Source organism: Lepus europaeus, chromosome X (assembly GCF_033115175.1).
Source record: "Lepus europaeus isolate LE1 chromosome X, mLepTim1.pri, whole genome shotgun sequence".
Taxonomy (NCBI): Eukaryota; Metazoa; Chordata; class Mammalia; order Lagomorpha; family Leporidae; genus Lepus; species Lepus europaeus.
This window is the reverse complement of record NC_084850.1, coordinates 132,070,650-132,093,754: the sequence shown is the minus strand read 5'-3', so window position 1 is coordinate 132,093,754 and position 23,105 is coordinate 132,070,650. Positions and strand designations below refer to the sequence as shown.

At 45.9% G+C, this 23,105-nt stretch overlaps 2 protein-coding genes across 4 annotated transcripts in view; one reads left to right on the top strand and one right to left on the bottom strand.

Annotated features, from left to right (window-relative positions):
* The window catches only part of CTPS2 (CTP synthase 2), a 125,886-nt gene that overhangs the window by 47,840 nt on the left and 54,941 nt on the right, over nt 1-23,105 (bottom strand). The gene's annotated exons all lie outside the window — the stretch shown is intronic.
* Nucleotides 8,991-12,598, top strand: S100G (S100 calcium binding protein G). The gene is made up of 2 exons (XM_062182880.1): nt 8,991-9,125; nt 12,494-12,598. Exons 1-2 carry the CDS (start codon nt 8,991-8,993, stop codon nt 12,596-12,598), a joined length of 240 nt encoding a protein of 79 aa, XP_062038864.1.

Below are 23,105 nucleotides of genomic sequence, written 5' to 3'. Positions count from 1 at the left end.
TGGCTTCAGATCAGTCCAGCTCCAGCCGTTGCGGCCATTTGGGGAGTGAACCAGTCGATGGATGAAAGACACACCTCTTTTTCTCTCTTTCTCTCTTTCTCTCTGTCTGTCTGTCTCTCTCTCTCTCTCTCTCTCTCTGCCTCTGTTGCTCTGCCTTTCAAATAAATCTTAAAAAAAAAAAAGAAAAAAATGCTTCTTCTATTGCAAAAGTATTGCCTTAGAGCCCTCTAATTTTATCTGACTACTGGGCTCTTGTTTGATCCCGACACTGCCGTTTCTTAGAACTCAGCCACAGGGCCAGTGCTGTGGTTCAAGGTTAAATCGCCAGCTACAACGCAGGCATCCCATATGGGCACCAGTTCGAGTCTTCTGAACCAGATCCCTGCTAATGCACCTGGGAAAGCAGAAGAAGATGGCCCAAATCTTTGGGCTCTTACACCCACACAGGAGACCCAGATGAAGCTCCTGGCCCCCGCCTTCAGATCAGCTCAGTTCCAGCCATTGCAGCCATCTGGTGAGTGAACCAGTGGATGGAAGACCTCTGTCTCCACTGCCCACCTCCCCATAACTCTGCCTTTCAAGTAAATCTTTAAAAAAAGAAGAATTGAGCCACATGGATTAAGGGGAATAAAGGATTGGTAAGTGATAAAGCTTTAGGAAATGTAGAACACCACAGGGTGATAAATGTGGCACTAATTAACCTTTGCTGACGCTTTCTGTGCCCAAGTCAAAAGTGTAATGGGATCAACACTAACTATATCCCTGTTGCCTTAGACAACGAAGCTGAAGTTCAGTTCTCTTCCCAAGGACAAAATTGCTCAGCAGTGCAGGGAGGAGACCTACCTGACCAAGTTCTGGGAACATGGCTTCCCTCCTGCTCCTTGCCTTTGGATTTTTCACCTGGGGCAATACAGAGTGATTCTCTACAAGGATTTCCCAAACCTGCTCTTTTCCTATTGTCCATTGGGTTTTTCTGTTCATCTCTTTTCAAGGCTGACTCTTTGGTGCATCATAGGTCACGTGCATGCGGTATGAACCAGCTTTTTACTAATGTTACAGCACCCAATGCTGCATCTACCGCTAGCTCCAGCAGCCTCCAGTGTGGCAGACCAAATCTAAACTCTTCTGGATGGCTCTCAGGTCCCACTTCACGCTATGGTCCCACACGCGCTATGCCCTCCCCTTGGAGTCTAAACCGTGCCTTCTGCCGCACCTCCATAGGTCCATTCCTGAGGGCTCCTCTACTCCTCCCCCTGCCACCCCTCTACACCTCTTCATTACTTTTCCAAAGATGCGATCCCCACGTCATTCCACACAAGCTCATGTTTTCGGGCACCCCCCATTCTCCTTACTGCCCCATAATTAATACCATTGTTATGCTTACTCTACCAAAGCAATGAGCGCATTTTTAGTTAATCCACATAGGAAGCTGAGTAATGAGCCCCATACAAAGATACCTAGTATCTAAATCTAAGAATCTGTGACCTTACGTGACAAAAAAAAAATTGCAGATGCAGTTATGGCTCGGGAGATGGGAGAACTGCTGTGGGTTATCAGGGTGGGCTCAATTTAACAGCAAGGCCCTTTAAAAACCAGAGGGAAGCAGGGGAACTGGAGTCGGTGAAGGAGCTGGGACAACGAAGCAGGAATCGGAGAGAGAATGGACGATGTTATGTGGCTGCCTTTGAAGAGGGAGACCGGCTCTGAGCAGGAAAATGCAAGCAAATGGGTTCTCCCCTAGAGTTTCCAGAGGGAACACAGCTGTGACAAGCCACCTGACATGTCTGACCTCCAGGACTGTGAGAGAGTAGATTTGTGTTGTTTTGCGGGGCTTCTGGTCATCTGTTACAGCAGCCAATGGGAAACTCACACAGCCCCTTGCTTTAGCCTCCTCTGCTATTTCACAAATGCAGCTCCTCTCATAACCTCAAGTGTCGACTCAGAGCACAGGAATTTGGCACAGTGTCAAATTTAGATCAAGTACTCAATGCAATCTCCCTGTGTATGATTTTAAGTCTATCAGAAACTAACAGAGGTGACTAAGGGACTTGGTCGGTAGGCCTGAGAATGGCACAGGGGTCTCTGAGACAACCACAGATTGTCCAAACTGCAGGTGGGTGACTCAGCAACAGGGACAGTGCCCTGCTCGGAGGCTAAGCACGTGCTGTGGGTCATCCTGCCTGTACCCTGAAACAGTTCCCATTTCTGATTTCCCAACCTGCCCTGCTGTGTGACAGAGCAGCGTGAGAATGGAATCTATGGTGAGGAAAGCATTTCACCATCCTAAATATATGGACATATTTTCTGACCTTTTAAATCTGTTTTTTCCCACAAGTAAAAGAAAGCTGCTACAGTTAGAATGTGACTGCAAAGTTGATATGCAGCAGTGTTGAGAGTGGAACCTTTAAGAGGTGATTAGGTCAGGATGAATTCAGCCCCTTTCTCTCCCTCTCTCCCTCTGCCCCCATAGGATGCCTTCTGCTATGTCAGTGCAGTAAGAAAGCCCCTACCAGATGCTACCACCTTGATCTTGGACTTCCCCAGCCTCCAGAACTGAAAGGAAATACATTTCCTCCTCTTTTTCTCTCTAATAAACTATCCAATCTCAGGTATTCTATTACAGCAGCATAAAACTCACTAAATCATATTCTATCAGGAAAAGAATATGCCTTTTAAAAAAAGATTTGTATATTCATTTGAAAGGCAGAGAGAGAGAGAGAGAGATCAATCGATCGATCGATTGATCTTCCATCCACTGGTTCACTTCCCAAATGGTCATGACAGCCAGGGCTGGGCCAGGTTGTAGCCAAGGAACCAGGAACTCCATCCACATTTCCCACATGGGTGGCAGGAACTCGAGTACTTGAGCCATCAGCTGCTGCTTCCCAGGTACATTAGTAGGGAGCCAATCAGAAGCTGAGGAGTCAGGGCTTAAAACAGCATCCAGATATGGGTGCTGGTGTCCCAAGCAGGGGTTTAACCTGCTATGCTACGATGCCCACTCCAGGAAAAAAATGTTCTTAGAGGTGAGTATTCGGCTGCAGCAGGTTAACCCACCACTTGGGATGCCCACATCCCATACTATAGTACCTGGGATGGAATCCCACCTCCACCTCTGATCCAGCTTCCTGCTAATGTGCACGCCGGGAGGCAGCAGATGATGGCCCAAGCAATTGGTTCCTGCCACCCATGTGGGAGACTCAGAGGGAGTTCTGGGCTCCTGGCTTTAGTCTGGCCCATCTCTGACTGTTGTGGGCATTGGAGTAGTGAACCAAAGGATGGCAGATCCCTGTGTGGCTCTGCACTTCAGATAAATAAAAATAATAAACTTTTTAAGAAAGAATATTCTTTGAACTCCAGATGTAAATATAGCACTGAAATATAAGTCCTACCTCTGAGGCTAACACTAGCATAGAATAGTTCTCTCAGAAAAGCCCTACTTATAACCATACAGAATATATATATATATATTTTTTTTTTTACAGGCAGAGTGGATAGTGAGAGAGAGAGACAGAGAGAAAGGTCTTCCTTTCTGCCGTTGGTTCACCCTCCAATGGCCGCTGCGGCCGGCGCATTGCGCTGACCGGAAGCCAGGAGCCAGGTGCTTCTCCTGGTCTCCCATGCGGGTGCAGGGCCCAAGCACTTGGGCCATCCTCCACTGTCTTCCCGGGCCACAGCAGAGAGCTGGCCTGGAAGAGGGGCAACCGGGATAGAATCCGGTGCCCCAACCGGGACTAGAACCCGGTGTGCCGGCGCCACAAGGCGGAAGATTAGCCAGTTAAGCCATGGCGTCGGCCAGAATATATTTTCTTTTAAAAAAAAGATTTATTTGAGGCAGAGTTACAGAGAGAGAAAGAAGGGGAGACAGGGACATCTTGCATCTGCTGGTTCACTCCCCAAATGGCCACAACAATCTATGTTGGGCCAGGTGGAAGTCAGGAGCTTCTTCCTGGTGTTCCATATGAGTGCAGGGGTCTAAACAATTGGGTCATCCTCTACTGCTTTCCCAGGCATGTTAGCAGGGAGCTGGATTGAGAGTGGAGCAGCCAGGACTCGAACTTGCACCCATACAGGATGCCAGAGCTGTAGGCTGAAGCCTTAACCCACTGCTGCTGAGGCCAGATGTTCTTTTCACATTCAGATTAAGAAAAGCTAATTGCTGATCTTGAGCTACCCTGAATTTTTGTTTAATTCAAAAATTAATGCCTGCTTAAAAATTCCAGGGATTGACTACAGCGAAATGACTTGAATCATAAGGAGGGGCCCAGGAACTGTGACCACCTACTGCCAAGCTTTGGATCAAAGGGACCACTGCCCAGCAGTTTCAAGGCCACCTTGGAAATTTGCTTGACCATCAGCTGAACCCATTATCTCCCCTAACTTTCCCCCAACGCCCATTCATCCTTTGACAATGTTCCTGCTAACTAGCAAGGACAGCAAAGCACTTCTGAGACTGAAAGTACCGGCTTATCTAGTCTCTGGAATGCACCTGCTTCCTTGCAGCAGCTCTGATTTTCTGGTGAACTGGCTGTCCAGCGTGGAGCAGCACAGGCCTCATTTTTCCTATGTGACCTCTCCTGGGAAGGGCATGTGGCACAGTGACTGGGGGTGCAGGCTGGACCTGTTCGTGAATCCCAGCTGTATCTTGGGAGTGGTGTGACCTGAACAGGTCCTTGGTCTCTGTAGACTGGGCAAAACAACGGCATCCACTTCATAGGGTTGTTGCAAGGATTTCATGAGGTCATGGGGGTCAAGCGCTCTCAGTGAGTGCGAGTTATGGTCAGGAGGTCTCTGGGAACTCAACCACTGAGCGTGAGCACAGGAAAACTCAAAAGACAGCGAGCCTGACAGCCCAAGGTATGGGTCAAGAGTAGAAAAGAGAGACCTTTGTCTGAGGAAAGTGGGCAGGGAGGGGAACAGGTAAGCTGATCCTTATAGGGGTAGCTACAATTTACTAATCAGGGTCTCTTAAATCTCAAGAACAAATATAATAAGAATCTACAGGCAGCATCTCCCACCCACGTTGTTCTGCGATGACCAGGTCCTCATACCCTACCCTGTTGCTGAAGGTGCTTTTCAAATCCCTCTGTGCTGTCAAGCAGAATAACATGGCCATGGAAGCCTGTGGTGCCCAGAGCTTTTCACATGTCACTCTTGGTTTTCTGAAGGAAAAAAAAGCCTGTCTGTCCAAAGATCAAGCAGTTGACCGGCAAGATGATAAAATAACCTTTGCCTCTTTCCATTTTTCCATTACCAATCTTGGGCTTGTCATATTTTCCCCTTTCTCGGGTTTCAAAAGTTACTCTCGTAAACACACCCTGTGTTTTTTATCACTTTTTTCCATACGTTTTTAGTTAATGTTTCATGACAATATCAATTAGTGGATTTTGTGTTTCCGACTGCGGGTTGACTCATGATTTTGAGTCAGTGGGTAAGACAAAAAGAGAAGATGGGAGTTGTGATGAGGGAGGCGAGCACACAGAAGCTGGAGAAGAACCATGGGTTGCTTTTCAAGTTCTGTTGGCACCTGCTTCGAGCATAAATTCTGACAACATGCAGCATTGGGCTATTTTAATCAGAGGTCTTCCCTTGAAACGAGACTTATAGCCTAAAAAACTGTTAACCAATACTGCTCCAAAAGTTCTTAGAATTTAGGTATTTTTATATAGAGACATACACATACCATATACATTATCTGTGACATGTGTTATCTGTGTGTTATACAGAACATGTTATTTGTCATATACCCCATAGTTGTTAGTACTATGTACAGTAATTAAAATAATTTCTTCAATACAAGCACAAGAAACAATATAACAACCCCATCAGTTTTGGTCCACAAATGGTAATTTAAGACCACAGATGAGTTAATAAGATGCTATTTCAACAATCAGAGAGATCTGAATATAGGCTGTGATAATGACATTGTAGTTAGGTAGGAGAATGTCTTTATTACTAGAAGACAGACACTGAGTTGTATAAGGGGAAAGCCTCTGGATGGCTACAACTGATTCTCAGATGGCTCAAAGAGGGAAGAAAGTGTCCCCAGAAAGAGGAAGCAAAAGTGGAAATATTAGTGACTATTGAATCTAGCTGAAAGATGTGTTAGTGTCTAGTGCACTATTCTTGCTATTTTTCTATAGGTCTGAAATATTTTTAAAAGATTGTTCTCATCATGATTATTCACAGAAACCTACTTCGCCCAGCAAAACAGAACCTACATGTAAAAACACTAAATTTTCTAAAATCTTGATTAAAAAGCATTGCCAAAATCAGAATATTTTTCTACAAAATCTTACAATTGGGAGCAAGAATTGTGGCACAGTGGATTAAGCCACCACCTGTGACACCAGCATCCCATAGGAATACCAGTTTGAGTCCTGGCTGCTCCATTTCCAATGCAGCTCCCGGCTAATGCTCCTGGGAAAGCAATGGAAGATGATGCAAGTGCTTAGGTCCCTGCTACACACTGAGACCCAGATGGAGTTTCAGGCTCCTGGCTTTGGCCTAGCACAGCCTAGGCCATTGAGGCTATCTGGAGAGTGAACCACTGGATGAGCTCTTTCTATCTGTCTTTCTCTCTCTGTAACTCTGCCTTTCAAATATGTGTATGTGGGGGCCGGTGCCGTGGCTCATCCTCCACCTGCAGTGCCACCATCCCATATGGGCACTGGGTTCCAGTTCAGGTTGCTCCTCTTCCAGTCCAGCTCTCTGCTGTGGCCCGGGAAGGCAGTGGAGGATGGCCCAAGTGCTTGGGCCCTGCACCCGCATGAGAGACCAGGAGGAAGCACCTGGCTCCTGGCTTCAGATTGTCACAGTGCCAGCTGTAGCGGCCATTTGAGGAGTGAACCAACAGAAAAGGAAGACCTTTTTCTCTGTCTCTGTCTCTCTGTCTCTGTCTCTCTCTGTGTGTGTGTGTCTATAACTCTACCTGTCAAATAAAAAAAAAGTGTGTGTGTGTGTGTGTGTGGATTAAACCTTACAACTGAAAACAAAATTCCTATCTTTTCTCCACCAGACAGTTAATACATATTCTATATTGGTACACACCAAAGTCAAATAAACTATAAGAAAAACAAGAATAACATACACAAGACAGCAAAGATACACAGAATGACAATCATGAGTTGGGGGAAGCTTTTAAGGAATTGTAAGTTTACACATTTTTTCCCAATATGCATAAAGCCCTAGAATTTGAGAGCTGAAAAGCATCAGGGAGAAATACAGTCTGACATATGAATCCTCAATTTGTAGGAAATACAATGCAAGCTCAGAGAAAATGATGTGACTGTGGAAGTGTACAAGTGTTTAAAAGCTGGTAAGTGCTTTTCACGTTGATCTGGAACTCCTTCCTGTAAGTTACAATCAGTATTGGATCAATGTCCCCTGGAAATGTCCTAAGTATTTCATGGAACTCTTTCCAAAATAGCTTAGTCTCCAAATTTAAATCCTGGCAGTTTCCAAAAATCCGAAGTGTCTCTAACTATAAATAAGAGTAAACTTGTAGAATGATAAACAAAATATAATTGATAAGGAAAAGCATAATGAGAAATTAAAAAGCAGACATGAGAATAACAAATAATGAAAAAGTTGAACTACGATCACATTACTCAGTAACCTTGCTTTGCCAAATAAAACCCCAAATGATTGTGTATCTTCTTTCCACTTCTTACACCTGCTTCTGAAGCAATATTTCCATTCACTCATTCATGTATTCAAATACTTAAGCACTTAGTCCATACATCAGAAGGATTTCAGTGGCCATCATGCAAATGTTAAAATGCTGTAATAATGTTCTTCTATGACAGTATTTTTACAAAAGATTTATTTATCTATTTGAAAAGCAGAGCAACAAAGAGAGAGGAAGAGAGATTATCCATCTGTCAGTGGAGAGAGGTTTTCCATCTGCCAGTTCACTCCACAAATAGGTACAACAGTCAGTCCTGGCCAAAGCCAGGAGTCAGGAACTTCATCCAGGTCTCCCACATAGGTGGCAGAGGCCCAAGTACCTGCGGCCATCTTGCCCTGCCTTCCCAGGTGTGTTAGCAGGAAGCTGGATCAGAAGCAGAGCAGCCAGGACTCAACCAGCACTCCTGATCTGGAATGCAGGGTGTCCCAAGAGGTACCCTAAACCACTGCACCACAACAGATGGCTTCTGCAACAGCATTTTTTTGGTATGGATTTGAAGAAAGTTATTTTTTTCAAACCTAATTATGGAACTAAATTGAAAAGTACCCTTCATCTTTAGGTTTCCAAAAGCATGAACTGTGAGCAAATACCATAATTCTACATTGGGGGAAGAATAGGATGGGTGGAGGGGGGCAATCCACGTTTACTCTTGGGACTCTGAACTATGAGCTAACTAACTGTTAAGGTGGCCATTTATTGGATCTTGCCCTTAATTATAAGGGTCACTTGGATTTCCAAAACCATTAAATGAAACACAAAAGGGAAATTTCATAATCAGGGTGTGTCGGTGAAGAGTATAAAAGTCGCTGCTGCTGCTCCGCTCTTCACACACCTATTGGATTGATTCCTCCAGCTGCGCCACTGTTGGAGACCAGGTCAGTGTGATTTCAGGACTGCCTACAGCTCCTTCTGCCGGTACGAGCGCAGGAGCTCTGCTTCCTTCTGGGGAGAAGGAGGGTGTTTGTGCCATCTAACCGCGTTACCTTAACCTAGAAGCTGTGGCCAGGTATTCTTCAAGAGTGCAGATCATGTACAGAATAAGTGAAAGATGTCATTAATTGCTCACAAAAATGTTTCGCTCTAGGGACAGACGCACTTGAAGAACAGACATTTAATGTATTGTCGAAGATGATTATTTTTCAAGCAACACGTGGTGCCCATCCTAAATCTCCTTTCCCCTATTCTCCCTTTTCCTTATTCCCTTGCATCTACATCAAGGAAACAGCCCAATGGCACTAAAATAAAACAGCACTTTAGCTTTTCGGTAAGCCATTTTCTTCCAAATTTACAGGACAACAGAATGACTGCTAAAAAGTCTCCTGAAGAACTCAAGAAAATTTTTGAAAAGTACGCAGCCAAAGAAGGGGATCCAGACCAGCTGTCAAAGGATGAGCTGAAGCTCCTGATTCAGGCCGAGTTCCCCACACTGCTCAAAGTGAGTGCCCACCTGCAGAGCCCTAACCCCATTCTGATGACTGGGGGGGGGGGGTGCGCAGAGCAGAGGGCTCCAGTAGAGGCTGAGGGCTGCCTCTGATCCTGCACCTCCCACAGCCTCAGCACAGAACTCTCCAGGACTAGCCATGGTAATTGGAAGCAATGACCACAGGGCCTGTCTCACTCACCCATTCACCCCAGATTCACTGAATCTGATTCTGGCTCTGTTCCCTTCTCATAGGTAGCATCCCTTAACAAGAAAAACACTTAGTTGGGAGTGTTTAAAAAAGAAATCCTTAGAGAAAACAGTTGCCCTACTGGGCACCCATTCATGTGTCAAAAGCATGTAAAGCTGTGTTTATTTGTGCTAAGCACTTAAATGTATATTAATGAGGCAACCTTGAAAAACTTTCGCATCAAAATCATCCTAGAGATGGCTTGCTCCTCTTTGCTTCAATACACTGTCTTTCCTTAAAGGAAAAAAGGAATTTTGACATTTGATAAAGATGGCAAGGGGGAGGGGAGACATGGCCATAGATATAGGAACTATGGCAATGGCGTCTCCCAGTAGGGAAGAGTCTGGTCTCAGCTCCAACATAAGCCAGTGAGGGTTATAACCAAGGAGCTGGGTGGAATAAGCGGATGGAAAATTATGATGGAAACAGGAAGGCGCAGGGGCTGCTACCTAACGACTTGGTGGGATTCTTGCTGAAGGGAGGCCAACACTGAGGGTGGTCAGATGCCAAGGGAGGGGAATTTTTGCTTATCTGCCATAGCAGGAATCTCGCTCAGACTGAATTCCACAAGGACAGAGGGGGAAGTCCAAGGTCAGGCCTAGTCAAGCAGCAGACTCATGGAAAGAGTCTTTGCCACTTTGCAACTAAAGGAGATCTTCACCAGCTGCACACATAGGACATGTTATTTCGTTGCAACTTTGGAAGAAAGCCTCCGTTCTAAGAAGCTCTGCTCTGCAGAGTTTAACCAGAAATGTGCATTCTGTTAACATGGCAGTTGCAAAGACTTGCAACTGCTTTTAATATTAGAAAGAAAACAGCTGAAGCCAGTGACCTTATAATCTGATATGTCCTCATTTTATCGCTGAAGCATAAATTTTAAAAACAAGGGAACAAGCAGAAAAAGATATTTTTAAATTTAAAACAAAAACAAAAGTTATTGAAATGTTAAATTTTTAAAACTTTAATTTTTCCAAAAAGAAAAATAATAATCTAACAGGAAATCCTAGGCAAACTATTCAAACAAGTTGTTTTAAAAGGTAATACTGGCAAATTTTTTTAATTTTTCTTTATATATTTCCTACAAAAAGCCCTTAAGGCTTTTATAATTTGGAAAAAAGGGAAACTTTTTGGTAAATTGAAAAATCTACCTGATTATCTTACCATAAGGATGACAAGGCTTTCTAACTCCGTCATCACCTTGTATAATTTAGAAGGTACTAAACACTTCAGGAAAACAATGGTTTGTATTTATAAAACAAATGCTGAGTAAGTAACTTACAGTTTGGTCTTGTGATTTCAGCAAAGTGCCAAGAGTCTTTGCAGGAGTCTTAGGGGTTAAAATATACTGTGGCATAGAAATCTGTTACACAACAATGTGAATGTGCTTAGCACTACTGAACCACACACTTTAAAATGTTTAAAAGAGTAATTTTAATGCTATGTGTTTTTACAACTGTATCCTCAGTCTAGTTTGAAGACGACATAAAGTAACTGTATTTCAAGAGGTTTCCTAAGCACTCTTTTGCTGCAGATAGACTGCTGCATGGAAGTCTAAGCAGTACTAGCTTTAAGATTTGAGTTTTGTGGCAGAGATAAAAATCCAGGCTGCTTAAGACACCACAGGAATACCAGTAATCAAAAAACTTGAACATTAGTTCATGTGATACCTCAAGTAAGGGCTCTCCTGGAATGGCCTGGCCCGGCAGCATCAGCAACCACTGGGAACCACTGGAACTACAGATTCTCAAGCCCTGCTCCAAGCCTAGAGAATCAGAAATCCTGGGGGTGGGACCAGCCACCTATATTCACTAAGGTCAGCCAGCCCATGGGACAATTCTGATGCATGCTACAGTGTGGAAACCATTGATCCCAAGTTATCTTGTATAGCCCATAGTTGATCCATAGCCCAAGGTTTGGGAGAAACTGGAATGGTAGCTAGTTATGGGCCTGGGCTCTGGAGTCAGTGTTTGAACCCAAAGCCCTCTGCGAAGTAGCTGTGGGCCCTGAAGCAAGTCAGTGGCTGTCAGTGAGCCTCAGCTCCCTAAGTGCTCCTAAGTGGCGGCTGGGAGGATGACAAAGGCTGCCTCAAAGCCTTGGCACAGTGCTGGCTGGCAGAAACCCTCTCTGGCTGCCTCATGTGATATGCTAGCCTCAGACCCACAGCCAAAGACAAAACTAGCTTCCAGGGAAACCTTGCGACAGGGGCCCTCAACTTTTTGTGGGGCCCTTCAGTGGGTTCAGTGAAGTCCAGAGACCCCCCCTTCTCAGAAGTCTTCTTTGCTAATTTTGAGGTGGAAAGACAGAAATAGAGATTCATTCTACAAAAGCCTACAAGGGCAGGGCCTGGGCTAGGCTGCAGGCAGCAGCAGGAACTGAATCTAGTTCTACCAGGTGGATGGCAGGGACCTAACTAGTAAGGCATGCTGCCTGCCAAGGTCTGCATTAGCAGGAAGATGAGTCAGGAGCCGAAGCCAGGACTCGAAGCCAGGCGTTACTACCTGGGATGCGGGCATCCTAACAGGCATCTTAACTGCCAGGCCAAATGCCCACCCCTCAGGGGCAGAAAGCAAAAGATCTAAGATTACATAAGAAACCAATTATATTAGAATACAAGTATTAGAAAAAGCGCTTGGCCTAATAGTCAAGATGTCCATATCAGAGTGCCTGGATTCGACACCCAGCAATAGCTCTGGGCTCCAGTTTCCTGCTAATGTAGACCCTGGGAGGCAGGGACGATGGCTCAAGTAGTAGATTCCAGCCACTCACATGAGAAACCTGGACTGAGTTCCTAGTTTCCAGCTTCAGTCTCATTGGGGGCCGCTGGAGACATTTGGAGAGTGATCCAGTGGGTGGGAGCTGTGTCTCTCAAACAAGTAAGTTTTTTAAATGTACATTATCAATATTAAAATAGTAAATGTGTGATACAGGCAAAAAGGCAGCCAGTTCTGGGGCATGGAAGAATACTGCAGCTAATGCATGTTTAGCCAGCTCTAAGTCTGAGTAGCTCATGCCTGGAAACTTGGCTGCCTTCTTGGAAGCGTAGACGTGATGCCTCTAATTTTTCAAAATGCACAGCTGTAATTGATTCACTTTTTCTCCCATCCCCTATTCCATTCTTTTTGTCTTCAATCAGGGCCCGAGCACCCTAGATGAGCTCTTTAAAGAACTGGACAAGAATGGAGATGGAGAAGTCAGTTTCGACGAATTCCAAGTGTTAATAAAGAAGATAGCCCAGTGAAGCAGAGAACAAAACAGTATCCTGACCCCAAAGAAGAGCACCTGGGAGGGAGCCTCAGCCCGTGGAGATCCCCAGTGTGTCTGCTGGAATTCCTGGCAATTATAATGATCTGGCTGTCAAGTTCAATCACGGTTGATAAATAAACTCATAACATGTCTCCCCTTGGAAAGTACTGAGTCTCATAACTTAATAGATTTGAGAGTGACATTAGTCTGAATCATCTTATTTTATAGATTACCAAAAAAAAGAGGGCCCAGGTTAGTTTAAGACTACAATGATGGTGTCAGAGACTTAGAATTCCAAAGAACCAAAGCAACTCCCTCATCCCTCTTTTCCAATTTAACCCTGTACCTTGCTCTCCCCGGTCAGTACTCAGCGCACACAACAGTCTCAACTTCCTTTCACATTATTTGCTAACCAGTAAGAAAGACACTTCAAAACCCAGACACTCAGGGGTAAGTCACCTCCCAGCACTCACTGTACTTTTCCAATGAATGACCATGGAGGGCGTAGAAGGACCGAGCGGGTGGCCTAACATCTCAGTTCTGGTACGCAATGTGTATAATGAAAGGTGACGGGAAGACAGCGGACCTTCCTGGCGCCGGTATCCTGTGCTGTGCACTCTTGGGATGTGAGGAGACAGGCTCTCCAGTTTCCCCCATGGAATTCAGCTGGAGATTGGCGGTAGGGGATGCAGCAGGGCGGGCAGGGCGCAGAGCAAGGAAGGTAACTTTCCTCTACCCCTGATCAGCTAGAGTTAGAATATGAACGTTCAAGTCAGTCCAAGCTGGTACAAACAGCCTGTCACAGAAGGGTCCTGGGAGTACTGACTTCCCCTTTATCCTCACCACTGTTCTCCCCTAAGAAACACCCCCAAGTTTCACTACTGGGTCCCATTCCCTCTGAACCTTCTCTCTCAACCTCATCTTTTCATCATCACCCTCCTAAGGAGCCTTGTTAAACATGTTTGCTCTAGGGGGCTCGTGCTGTGCCCTAGAAGGTCAAGGCACCACCTGTGGTACCGGCATCCCATGAGGGCGCCAGTTTGAGTCCTGACTGCTCCATTTCTGATACAGCTCTCTGCTAATGTGCCTGGAAGGGCGGCAGAGGAAGGTCCAAGTGCTTGGGCTCCAGCCACCCATGTGGGAGACCAGCAGGAAGCTCCGTCTCCTGGTTCCTGGCTTTAGATTGGCCTAGCTTCGGCTATTGTGGACATTTGGGAAGTGAATCAGCAGATGGAAGATATCTCTCTCTCTCTCTCTCTCTCTCTCTCTCTCTCTCTGTGTGTGTGTGTGTGTGTGTCCCCCTCTCTATACAGCTCTGCTTTTTTCATATAAATAAATAAATCTAAAAAAAATGTTTGCTCTAATCCTTCCCCCAGTGAGGGTTTACTGTCACAGATGAGTGTATGAGTGTGTGTGTGTGTGTACGTTGATGTGCATCTGGACTTTACACAGGGAGTAACACAAGGTTTTTGTCCCACAATTGCCCTCACCATCCAAAAACCAACTGAAAACCCATGAATATGATGTCACCTGGCTTGGAACAATGTTCTTCCGTCTTCATTTCTAACTTAAGCTCCACAGCCAAAACATTCTGTCTTCTGTAGTTGACTTCATAAATGACCATTTCCATTTTAAAATGCAGGAAATGATAATACTGAATGTTTTCCAGACTATTCAAGCCCTCCAAAGATTCGTTACGTGACCCTACCCTCAAGCTGAGAATCACTACCTGCAACATACTACCTGTGACTCCATTTGTTTAAATCCAATGATCCTTTTTTTATTATTATTGACAGGCAGAGTTAGATAGTGAGAGAGAGAGACAGAGAGAAGGCTCTTCCTTCCATTGGTTCACTCCCAAAATGGCCGATACGGCCGGTGTGCTGTGCCGATCTGAAGCCAGGAGCCAGGGGCTTCCTCCTGGTCTCCCATGCGGGTGCAGGGCCCAAGCACTTGGGCCATCCTCCACTGCACCCCCGGGCCACAGCAGAGAGCTGGCCTGGAAGAGGGGCAACTAGAACAGAATCCGGCGCCCTGACCAGGACTAGAACCTGGGATGCCGGCGCCGCAGGCAGAGGATTAGTCTAGTGAGCCGTGGCGCCGGCCTAATTCCGATGATCTTAACAGTACGCTGGGGCCTGCGCTAGGGCATAGCGGGTAAGGCCGCCACCTACAGTGCCGGCATCCTGTATGGGTGCAGGTTTGTGTCCCGGTTGCTCCACTTCTGATCCAGCTCTCTGCTGTAGCCTGGGAAAGCAGAAGATGGAGCAAGTCTTTGGGCCCCTGTACCCGCATGGGAGACCTGGAAGAAGTTCCTGGCTCCAGATCGGTGCAGCTCTGGCCGTTGCAGCCATTTGAGGAGTGAATGAGTGGATAGAAGACCCCCCCCACCCCGTGTCTCCTTCTCTCTGTGCAATTCTTTCAAATAAATAATATTTTTTAAAAAAGTACACATGGGGAGTGTCACCCAAGTTGGCTGCGGTCATTTCCCCTATTCCTCTGAAGGTCCTCCGAGGTGGGCAGCAGTGTGCACAAAAATACTCCCACTTTGCCAGCCTCTAGGGTAGGCAGGTGGCCACCTGACAGGAAGAGGTCTCTTGTGCCCAGGCTGGATGAGGCCAGGCTCATCTCTGTGAGCCTGATCTCAGAGAGAGGAAAGGCCTCATTTGGGTAGGGACCTGTGCCATGGTGGGGTCCCAGGGGCACAGGGGAGGGAGGGAGGCAGGAATGGAGGAGGATATACATCAAATTGGCTTGTATATGTGCTAAAAAGTCTCGGCAAGTACATGTTAGAAAATCACACATTAGGATAACACTAGGCAGATGGAAAGGGGCAGGGATGGGAAAGCCATTTTTCACTTGATATCTTATTGTACACTTTAATTTAAAAAAAAATATGGGCATGCATCCTACTAAAAAGAAGAAATGAAAACATTCAAATAAAGGAGAGCATTTAAAAAAATTCCACGCTGTGGCTTTCTGTGAGAAGTTTCTCTGCATTTTCTTATTTGGAGTCATCTGAAAATATAACTATCTAAATTTTGGGATGAGACTTGTGGGCCTTTTGGGAAGAAAAGATACAATTACAGAAATTTCCAATAATAAAATGAAATTGATTGAAACATTTGGAAACTTAACCAGAACAATGACTTCTAACCCTTCCACCAAAAAAGAGGAGATTTTCTAAAAAATTTTAATTAATTAATTAATTAATTAATTTGAAGGCAGACAGAGACAGGCAGAGAGTTCCCATCTCCTAGTTCACTCCCCAAATGCCTACAATGCCAGGAGTAGGCCAGGCTAAAGCTGGGAGCTAGGAATACAATCCAGGTCCCCCACATGGGTAGCAGGAACTCAACTAGTTGAGCTGTTAGCTGCTGCCTCCCAGGGTGTGTGTTAGCAGGAAACTAGAATCAGGAGTGGAACCCAGGACTCAAACCTAGGCATTCCAATATGGGATGCAGCTGTCCTAACCAGTATCTTACCACGAGGACAAACACCCACCCTCACAGAGAAGATTTTTATACACAGTTGAAGGGATGTTTAGATAAAATTTATATCACACTAATTCAACACAAGAACATTCTCATGGTATCAAAAGCCTTAAACATTTCTAATAAATAATTATGTTCCACTGGAATACTCTTCAGTATTTCCCCATTGTGGGGCACTGAGACTTTCAGAATCTTCTAAATGTTATAATGAAAACTTATTGCTATCTCTGCCAACATTTCTTATTCCCTTAGAACTTCTGAGAAGTCCAAGTCAGTGTTTGAGTCAGAGGGGATGGCTATTTGTAGAGTTTTGGATTTCCCAAAAGGTGGCCTGGATTCCTATCTCTATAAGCAAACAGGAGAGCTTTACCACCCAGACAGCACTAGCTGGCCTCTTTTAACAACTTCACTAGTCACAACAGTGCACATCTTTATTTATTGATGGTTTTAATAGGAATCCTCTATTATCTCACCATTGAGTTTACTGTTGGCTACTGGTTTGTAGAATATACCCTTTTTCTTGCTTAAAAACTACCAGTCTTTCCTCAGTTTGCTATGAGATAGTGAACACCAGGGTATGAATACTGCAAATGGGCTACTGAACATCTATGATGATATGAGATTTCTTTCCTTTAGTCAATCAATATCACATGTTAATTATTTAGTTCCTTAAATATCTTATCCAGTCATGAATGATTATCCTTTAATACCATTAAATTACACAACCTAGTATTTTATTGAAGATTTTCATATCTTTAGTCCTAACCAACATTAGTCTAAAATTTGGGTTTTTATTTTTTTTAAAAGTAATTTATTTTTATTCATTTGAAAGGCAGAGTGACAGAAAAATATCTTTCATCTGGGCAGGCAGTAAATTATGGCCCCAATACTTGGGTCCCTTCCACCTATGTGGGAGACCCGGATGGAGTTCCTGGCTCCTGGCTGTTGCAGGCATTTGGAGAATGAACCAGTGAATGGAAGATCTGCGTGTGCATGTGCGTGCATGTGTGTGCGTGCATGTGTGTGTGTCCATCTCTGTCATTCTGCCTTTTGAATAAATAAATAAAAATACCATTTCAATCGGGATTTGTAGGAAGTGGTTTGAGGGGAGCAAGGCACAGGAGGGGCAGCAGTGGGCACTCAAAGGAGAGAAGACAGCCCAAGTCAACTTGGCAGGTCTAAGCACAAGGCGGTTCGGGGAACACACACACTGCTGTGGGCTGAAATCCAGGTCAGAGGGCTACTGAAGTTACACTGGCTTCTGATCATGAGAGGCCTTGACTGCCACAGTAAAGAGTCTGCCCAACCTCAGAAAGGGAGCAGGAAAGTGTAGGAATTTCACAGTGATATAAATGTGCTTTAAGAAGATGAGGTGGGCAGCAAGAAACAGTCTGCAAGGGTATAGGAGACACAGCGTAAAAGCCAGGGTCATGCAGGAGGCCCCCATGGCATAAGAAGCAAGAACAGGGGCCACACTAGAAATGTGAGGGATGAGGCTGGCATAGCGGCATAGCAGGTACACTTGACATGTACAACGCCGCTATCCCATATGAATGCCTGATTGGTGTCCCAGCTGTTCCACTTCTGATCCAACTCCCTGCTGATAGCCTGGGAAAAGCAGCAGAAGATGCCCCAAGTGTTTGGGCCCCTGCCACTCACATGGGAGACTTAGATGAACCACCTGGTTCCTGGCTTTGGCCTGGTCCAGCCCTGGCCATTGCAGCCATCTGGAGAGTGAACCAGCAGACAGAATATCTCTCTTTCTATCTCTCTCTCTCTCTCTCTCTCTCTCTCTCTCTGTGTGTGTGTGTGTGTGTGTATCTCTTCCTTTTTCTCTGTAACTCTGATTTTCAAATAAATAAATAAAAAGAAGAAGAAGAAAAGGAGGAGGAAGAGGAGGAGGGAAGGAAGGAAGGGGGGAGGGAGGAGAGGGAAATACCTTCCTGAAACAACTGAGAGTCACCTGCATGGAAAAATTATACTCAGGCCTCAAAAAGGCACCCATTTGTTCCATATTTCCTTTGGGATTAATTTTGTCACTGACATCCCTGGCCTTCTGCAAATCTGCACCCAGCTCCCTTCTTTCCCTATAACCCTACAATACATTTCATGACCAAATCTCAGACATTCCAACCTAGCACAGACCTCCTTCCTTGCCATGATGCCCTGAACCTGACCATCACCCCTTCTTCTTACTCTAACCCACAGTACTTTTTTTCTTTGACTCTGGATTTTTAGGGTCTACCTACACTAGCCAATTCTGTGGCCCCCTAGATACATGTGGCTGTTGACATTTAAAGTCATTAAAATTAAGTAACATTGAAAATTCAGTTCCTTGGTTGTACTAGCTACATTTCAAATGCTCCACGGCCCTGTGCGGCTAGCGGCTCCATTCTTCTTGAACATTTCATCATGGCAGAAACTGCCAGTTGACACCACTTAATGAGGCCGTACTCACTTACTGTCCACATATTTGGTAACCTGTTTCACCAATCTATGTCTTCAATCCCCAACTACACAATAAGTCAGAGTTGTGGTGGCAGCTCAATTAGAATATACTATATTTAGGACTGGCCGGCGCCGTGGCTCAACAGGCTAATCCTCCGCCTTGCGGCGCCGGCACACCGGGTTCTAGTCCCGGTCGGGGCACCGATCCTGTCCCGGTTGCCCCTCTTCCAGGCCAGCTCTCTGCTGTGGCCAGGGAGTGCAGTGGAGGATGGCCCAAGTGTTTGGGCTCTGCACCCCATGGGAGACCAGGATAAGCACCTGGCTCCTGCCATCGGAACAGCGCGGTGCGCCGGCCGCAGCGCGCTACCGCGGCGGCCATTAGAGGGTGAACCAACGGCAAAGGAAGACCTTTCTCTCTGTCTCTCTCTCTCTCACTATCCACTCTGCCTGTCAAAAAAAAAAAAAAAAAAGAATATACTATATTTAGGACTGCAATGAAGTGGACAACATCCAAATGCAGGGCCTTTATTCTTTTTAATAATCTCATTCTACTAACATTCAATTATTTCTCCTGCAAGAAAAAAAAATATCTCAAGCGGTGGAAATACCTATTCCTAAGACATTTTCCATTGAGCTCAAGGTACAAATGCATTAAAATACATCAGTTTTGAACTGTTCATTTAGTCACTCATTTATTGATAACATTAGGGAGTACCCTGATGATTCACTAATGAGAGTTTACTCCAAGCTGCACTTTCTTCTTTCAAAATGTAGACTCATGGGGCTGTTGCTGCGGCACAGCGGGTTAAAGCCCTGCCTTTCACCACCAGCATCCTAAATGGGTGCCAGTTCGAGTCCTGGCTGTTCTACTTCCGATGCCGCTCCCTGCTAATGCGTCTGGGAAAGCAGTAGAAAATGGCACACGTGTTTGAGTCCCTGCATCCAGATGAAGCTCCTGGCTCCTGGCTTCAGCCTGGTCCAGCTCTGGCTGTTGCAGCCATGTGGGAAGTGAACCAGCAGATGGAAGATCTTTCTGCCTCTGCCGCTGCTTCTCTCTGTAACTCTTTCAAATATATAAAATAAAGTTTAAAAAAAAGGAAAATTCTAAAATAAAAATGTAGACTCAGAGGCAGGAATTGTGGCATAGCAAGTTAAAATGCCTGTTGGGACACACATCCCATATCGGAGTGCCTGGTTCAAGTCCTAGCTATTCCACTTCTGATTCAGCTTCCTGCTAGAGCATACCCAGGAGGCAGCAGGTGATGGCTCAAGTAGTGGGGTCCCTGCCACCCATGTGGGAGACCCAGAAGGAATTCCAGGCTCCTGGCCCAGCCCCTGCTGTTGTAGGCATTGGGAGAGCAAACCAGCAGATAGAAGCTCTCTCTCTCCCTCCCTCTGTCACTCTGCCTTTCAAATAAATAATTTTTTTTAAGTAGACTTGGCTAAAGGGCAAGGGTAGGAAAAAAACATGCCCTACACATTAAGCAGTGGTCATTGTGCCTGGGAGGAGAATATTTTTCTTTTTCATCAAGGTATAACTGACAAATAAAAGTCATACCTAGTCATGGTGCACAGCATAATATTTTATATACATTCTGAAATGATCTCCACAAACAAGCTTACATATTCATCACCTCACATAAGTTATCTTTTTAAAATGTGTACAGGGTACCTCAAAAAGCTCATGGAGGGGCCGGCATTGTGGCGAAGTGGGTTAAAGCCCCGGTCTACAGCACCAGCATCCCATGTGGACACTGATTCGAGTCCCGGCTGCTCCATTTCTTTTTTTTTTTTTTTTTTGACAAGCAGAGTGGACAGTGAGAGAGAGAGACAGAGAGAAAGGTCTTCCTTTGCCGTTGGTTCACCCTCCAATGGCCGCTGCGGCCGGTGCATCTCGCTGATCCGAAGGCAGGAGCCAGGTGCTTCTCCTGGTCTCCCATGCGGGTGCAGAGCCCAAGCACTTGGGCCATCCTCCACTGCCTTCCCGGGCCATAGCAGAGAGCTGGCCTGGAAGAGGGGCAACCGGGACAGAATCCGGTGCCCCAACCGGGACTAGAACCTGGTGTGCCGGCGCCGCAAGGTGGAGGATTAGCCTGTTAAGCCACGGTGCCGGCCTCCATTTCTAATCCAGCTCTCAGCTGGTGGCCTGGGAAATCAGCGGAGGATGACCCAAGTGCTTGGGCCCCTGCACCTGCGTGGGAGACCTGGAAGAAACTCCTGGCTTCAGATTGGCTCAGCTCCAGCTGTTGTGGCCATTTGGGGAGTGAACCAGTAGATGGAAGACCTACTTCTGCCTCTCTCTCTGCCTCTCTATCTCCCCCACCCCATAACTCTGTCTTCCAAATAAAATAAATCTTTTGTTTAAAAAAAAGCTCATAGAAAATGGAATTTAAAGATAAGCTTATTTTGGTGTAAAAATTTTCAAATATGTACATACATGTCATCTTCAAAATGTCTGTGGAAAACTTACACTGTTTTGTAACAAAATGAAAAGTTTTTTTCTAAACTTTTCTTAAAGATTTATTTTTTTTTATTTGAAAGGCAGAGTAGTAGCAAGTGTGAGAGAGATCTTCTATCTGGTGGTTCACTCCTAAAAACAGGAGCCAGGAACTCCATCTGGATCTAACACATGGGTAGCAGGGGCCTAAGTACCTGGGCCTCCCTCTGCTGCCTTCCCAGGCACATTAGCTGGGAACTGAATCGGAACCACAGTAGCCAGGACTTGAACTCGCAGATGCTGCGCTGTCCCAAGCAGTGGCTTAACCTGCTGTACCACAACATTAGTCCCTTTTTCAATGAATTTTTAAGTACCCTCATATGTGATGAGAATAATTGAAACCTATTCTCCCAGCAAATTTCAAGGGTTTAAAAGATTTATTTATTTATTTAAAAGTTAGAGTTACAGACAGAGAGGGAGAGACAGAAAGAGATCTTCCATCCACTGATTCACTCTTTTTTTTTTTTTTTTTGACAGGCAGAGTTAGACAGAGAGAAAGGTCTTCCTTCTTCCATTGTTTCACCCTCCAAGTGGCTGCTACAGCCGGCGCGTTGCGGCCGGCACGCTGCGCTGATCTGAAGCCAGGAGCCAGGGGCTTCCTCCTGGTCTCCCATGCAGGTGCAGGGCCCAAGCACCTGGGCCAACCTCCACTGCACTCCCGGACCACAGCAGAGCTGGACTGGAAGAGGAGCAACTGGGACAGAATCCGGCGCCCCAAATGGGACTAGAACCCGGGATGCCGGCGCCGCAGGCGGAGGATTAGCCTAGTGAGCCGCAGCACCAGCCTGATTCACTCTTGAAATGGCCATAACAGCCGGAGCTGAGCCAATCCGAAGCCAGGAGCTTCTTCTGGGTTTCCCACGCATGTGCAGGGGCCCAAGCACTTGGGCCATCTTCTGCTGCTTTCCCAGGCACATTATCAGGGAGCTGGATCAGAAGCGGAGCAGCTGGGACATGACCCAGTACCGATACAGAATGCTGGCACTGCAGGCAGCAACTTTACCCACTACGCCACAATGCTGGCCACAAATTTCAAGTACTTAATACAGCTGCCGGCACTGTGGCATAGCCGATAAAGCCACCACCTGCAGGGCTGGCATCCCATATGGGCACCAGTTTGAGTCCTGCCTGCATCCTATTTCGAGCCCACTCTCTGCTATGGCCTGAAAACAGTGGAAGATGGCCCAAGTCCTTGGGCCCCTGCACCCGCATGGGAGACCTGGAAGAAGCTCCTGGCTCCTGGCTTTGGATCAGTGCAGCTCTGGCCGTTGTAGCCAACTGGCGAGTGAACTGGCGGATTGAAGACTTCTCTCTGCCTCTCCTTCTCTGTGTAACTCTGACTTTCAAATAAATAAGTGAATACTTTTTTAAAAAATAATTTAATACAGTATTGTTAACTATAACCACCACGCTGCACAGTCTCCAGTATTTGCCTACTTTATAAATGAAAGTCTGGGCCGGTGCCGCAGGTCAATAGCCAATCCTCCGCCTAGCGGCACCGGCACACCAGGTTCTAGTCTCAGTTAGAGAACCGGATTCTGTCCCGGTTGCCCCTCTTCCAGGCCAGCTCTCTGCTGTGGCCCGGGAGTGCAGTGGAGGATGGCCCAAGTGCTTGGGCCCTGCACCCCATGGGAGACCAGGAAAAGCACCTGGCTCCTGGCTTCGGATCAGCGCAGTGCGCCAGCCACAGCGGCCATTGGAGGGTGAACCAACGGAAAGGAAGACCTTTCTCTCTGTCTCTCTCTCTGTCCACTCTGTCAAAAATAAAATAAAATTAAAAATAAATAAATGAAAGTCTGTACCCTCTAACACCTCCCTAACCTCCATCCTTGCCTCCCCATTCTTCTGTTTTTATGAGTTCAACTTTGTTAGATTCCACACCTCAGTGAGATCATGCAGTATTTGTCTTTCTACGCCTGGCTCACTTCACTTGTCTTCCAGTTTCATCCATGTTGTTGCAATGGACAGGCTTTCTTCACCATGGCTGAATGGTATTCCACTGTGTGTATACCATGTTTTCTTTATCCCATCATCTGTCCACAACCCTTGGGCTGATTCCCCCT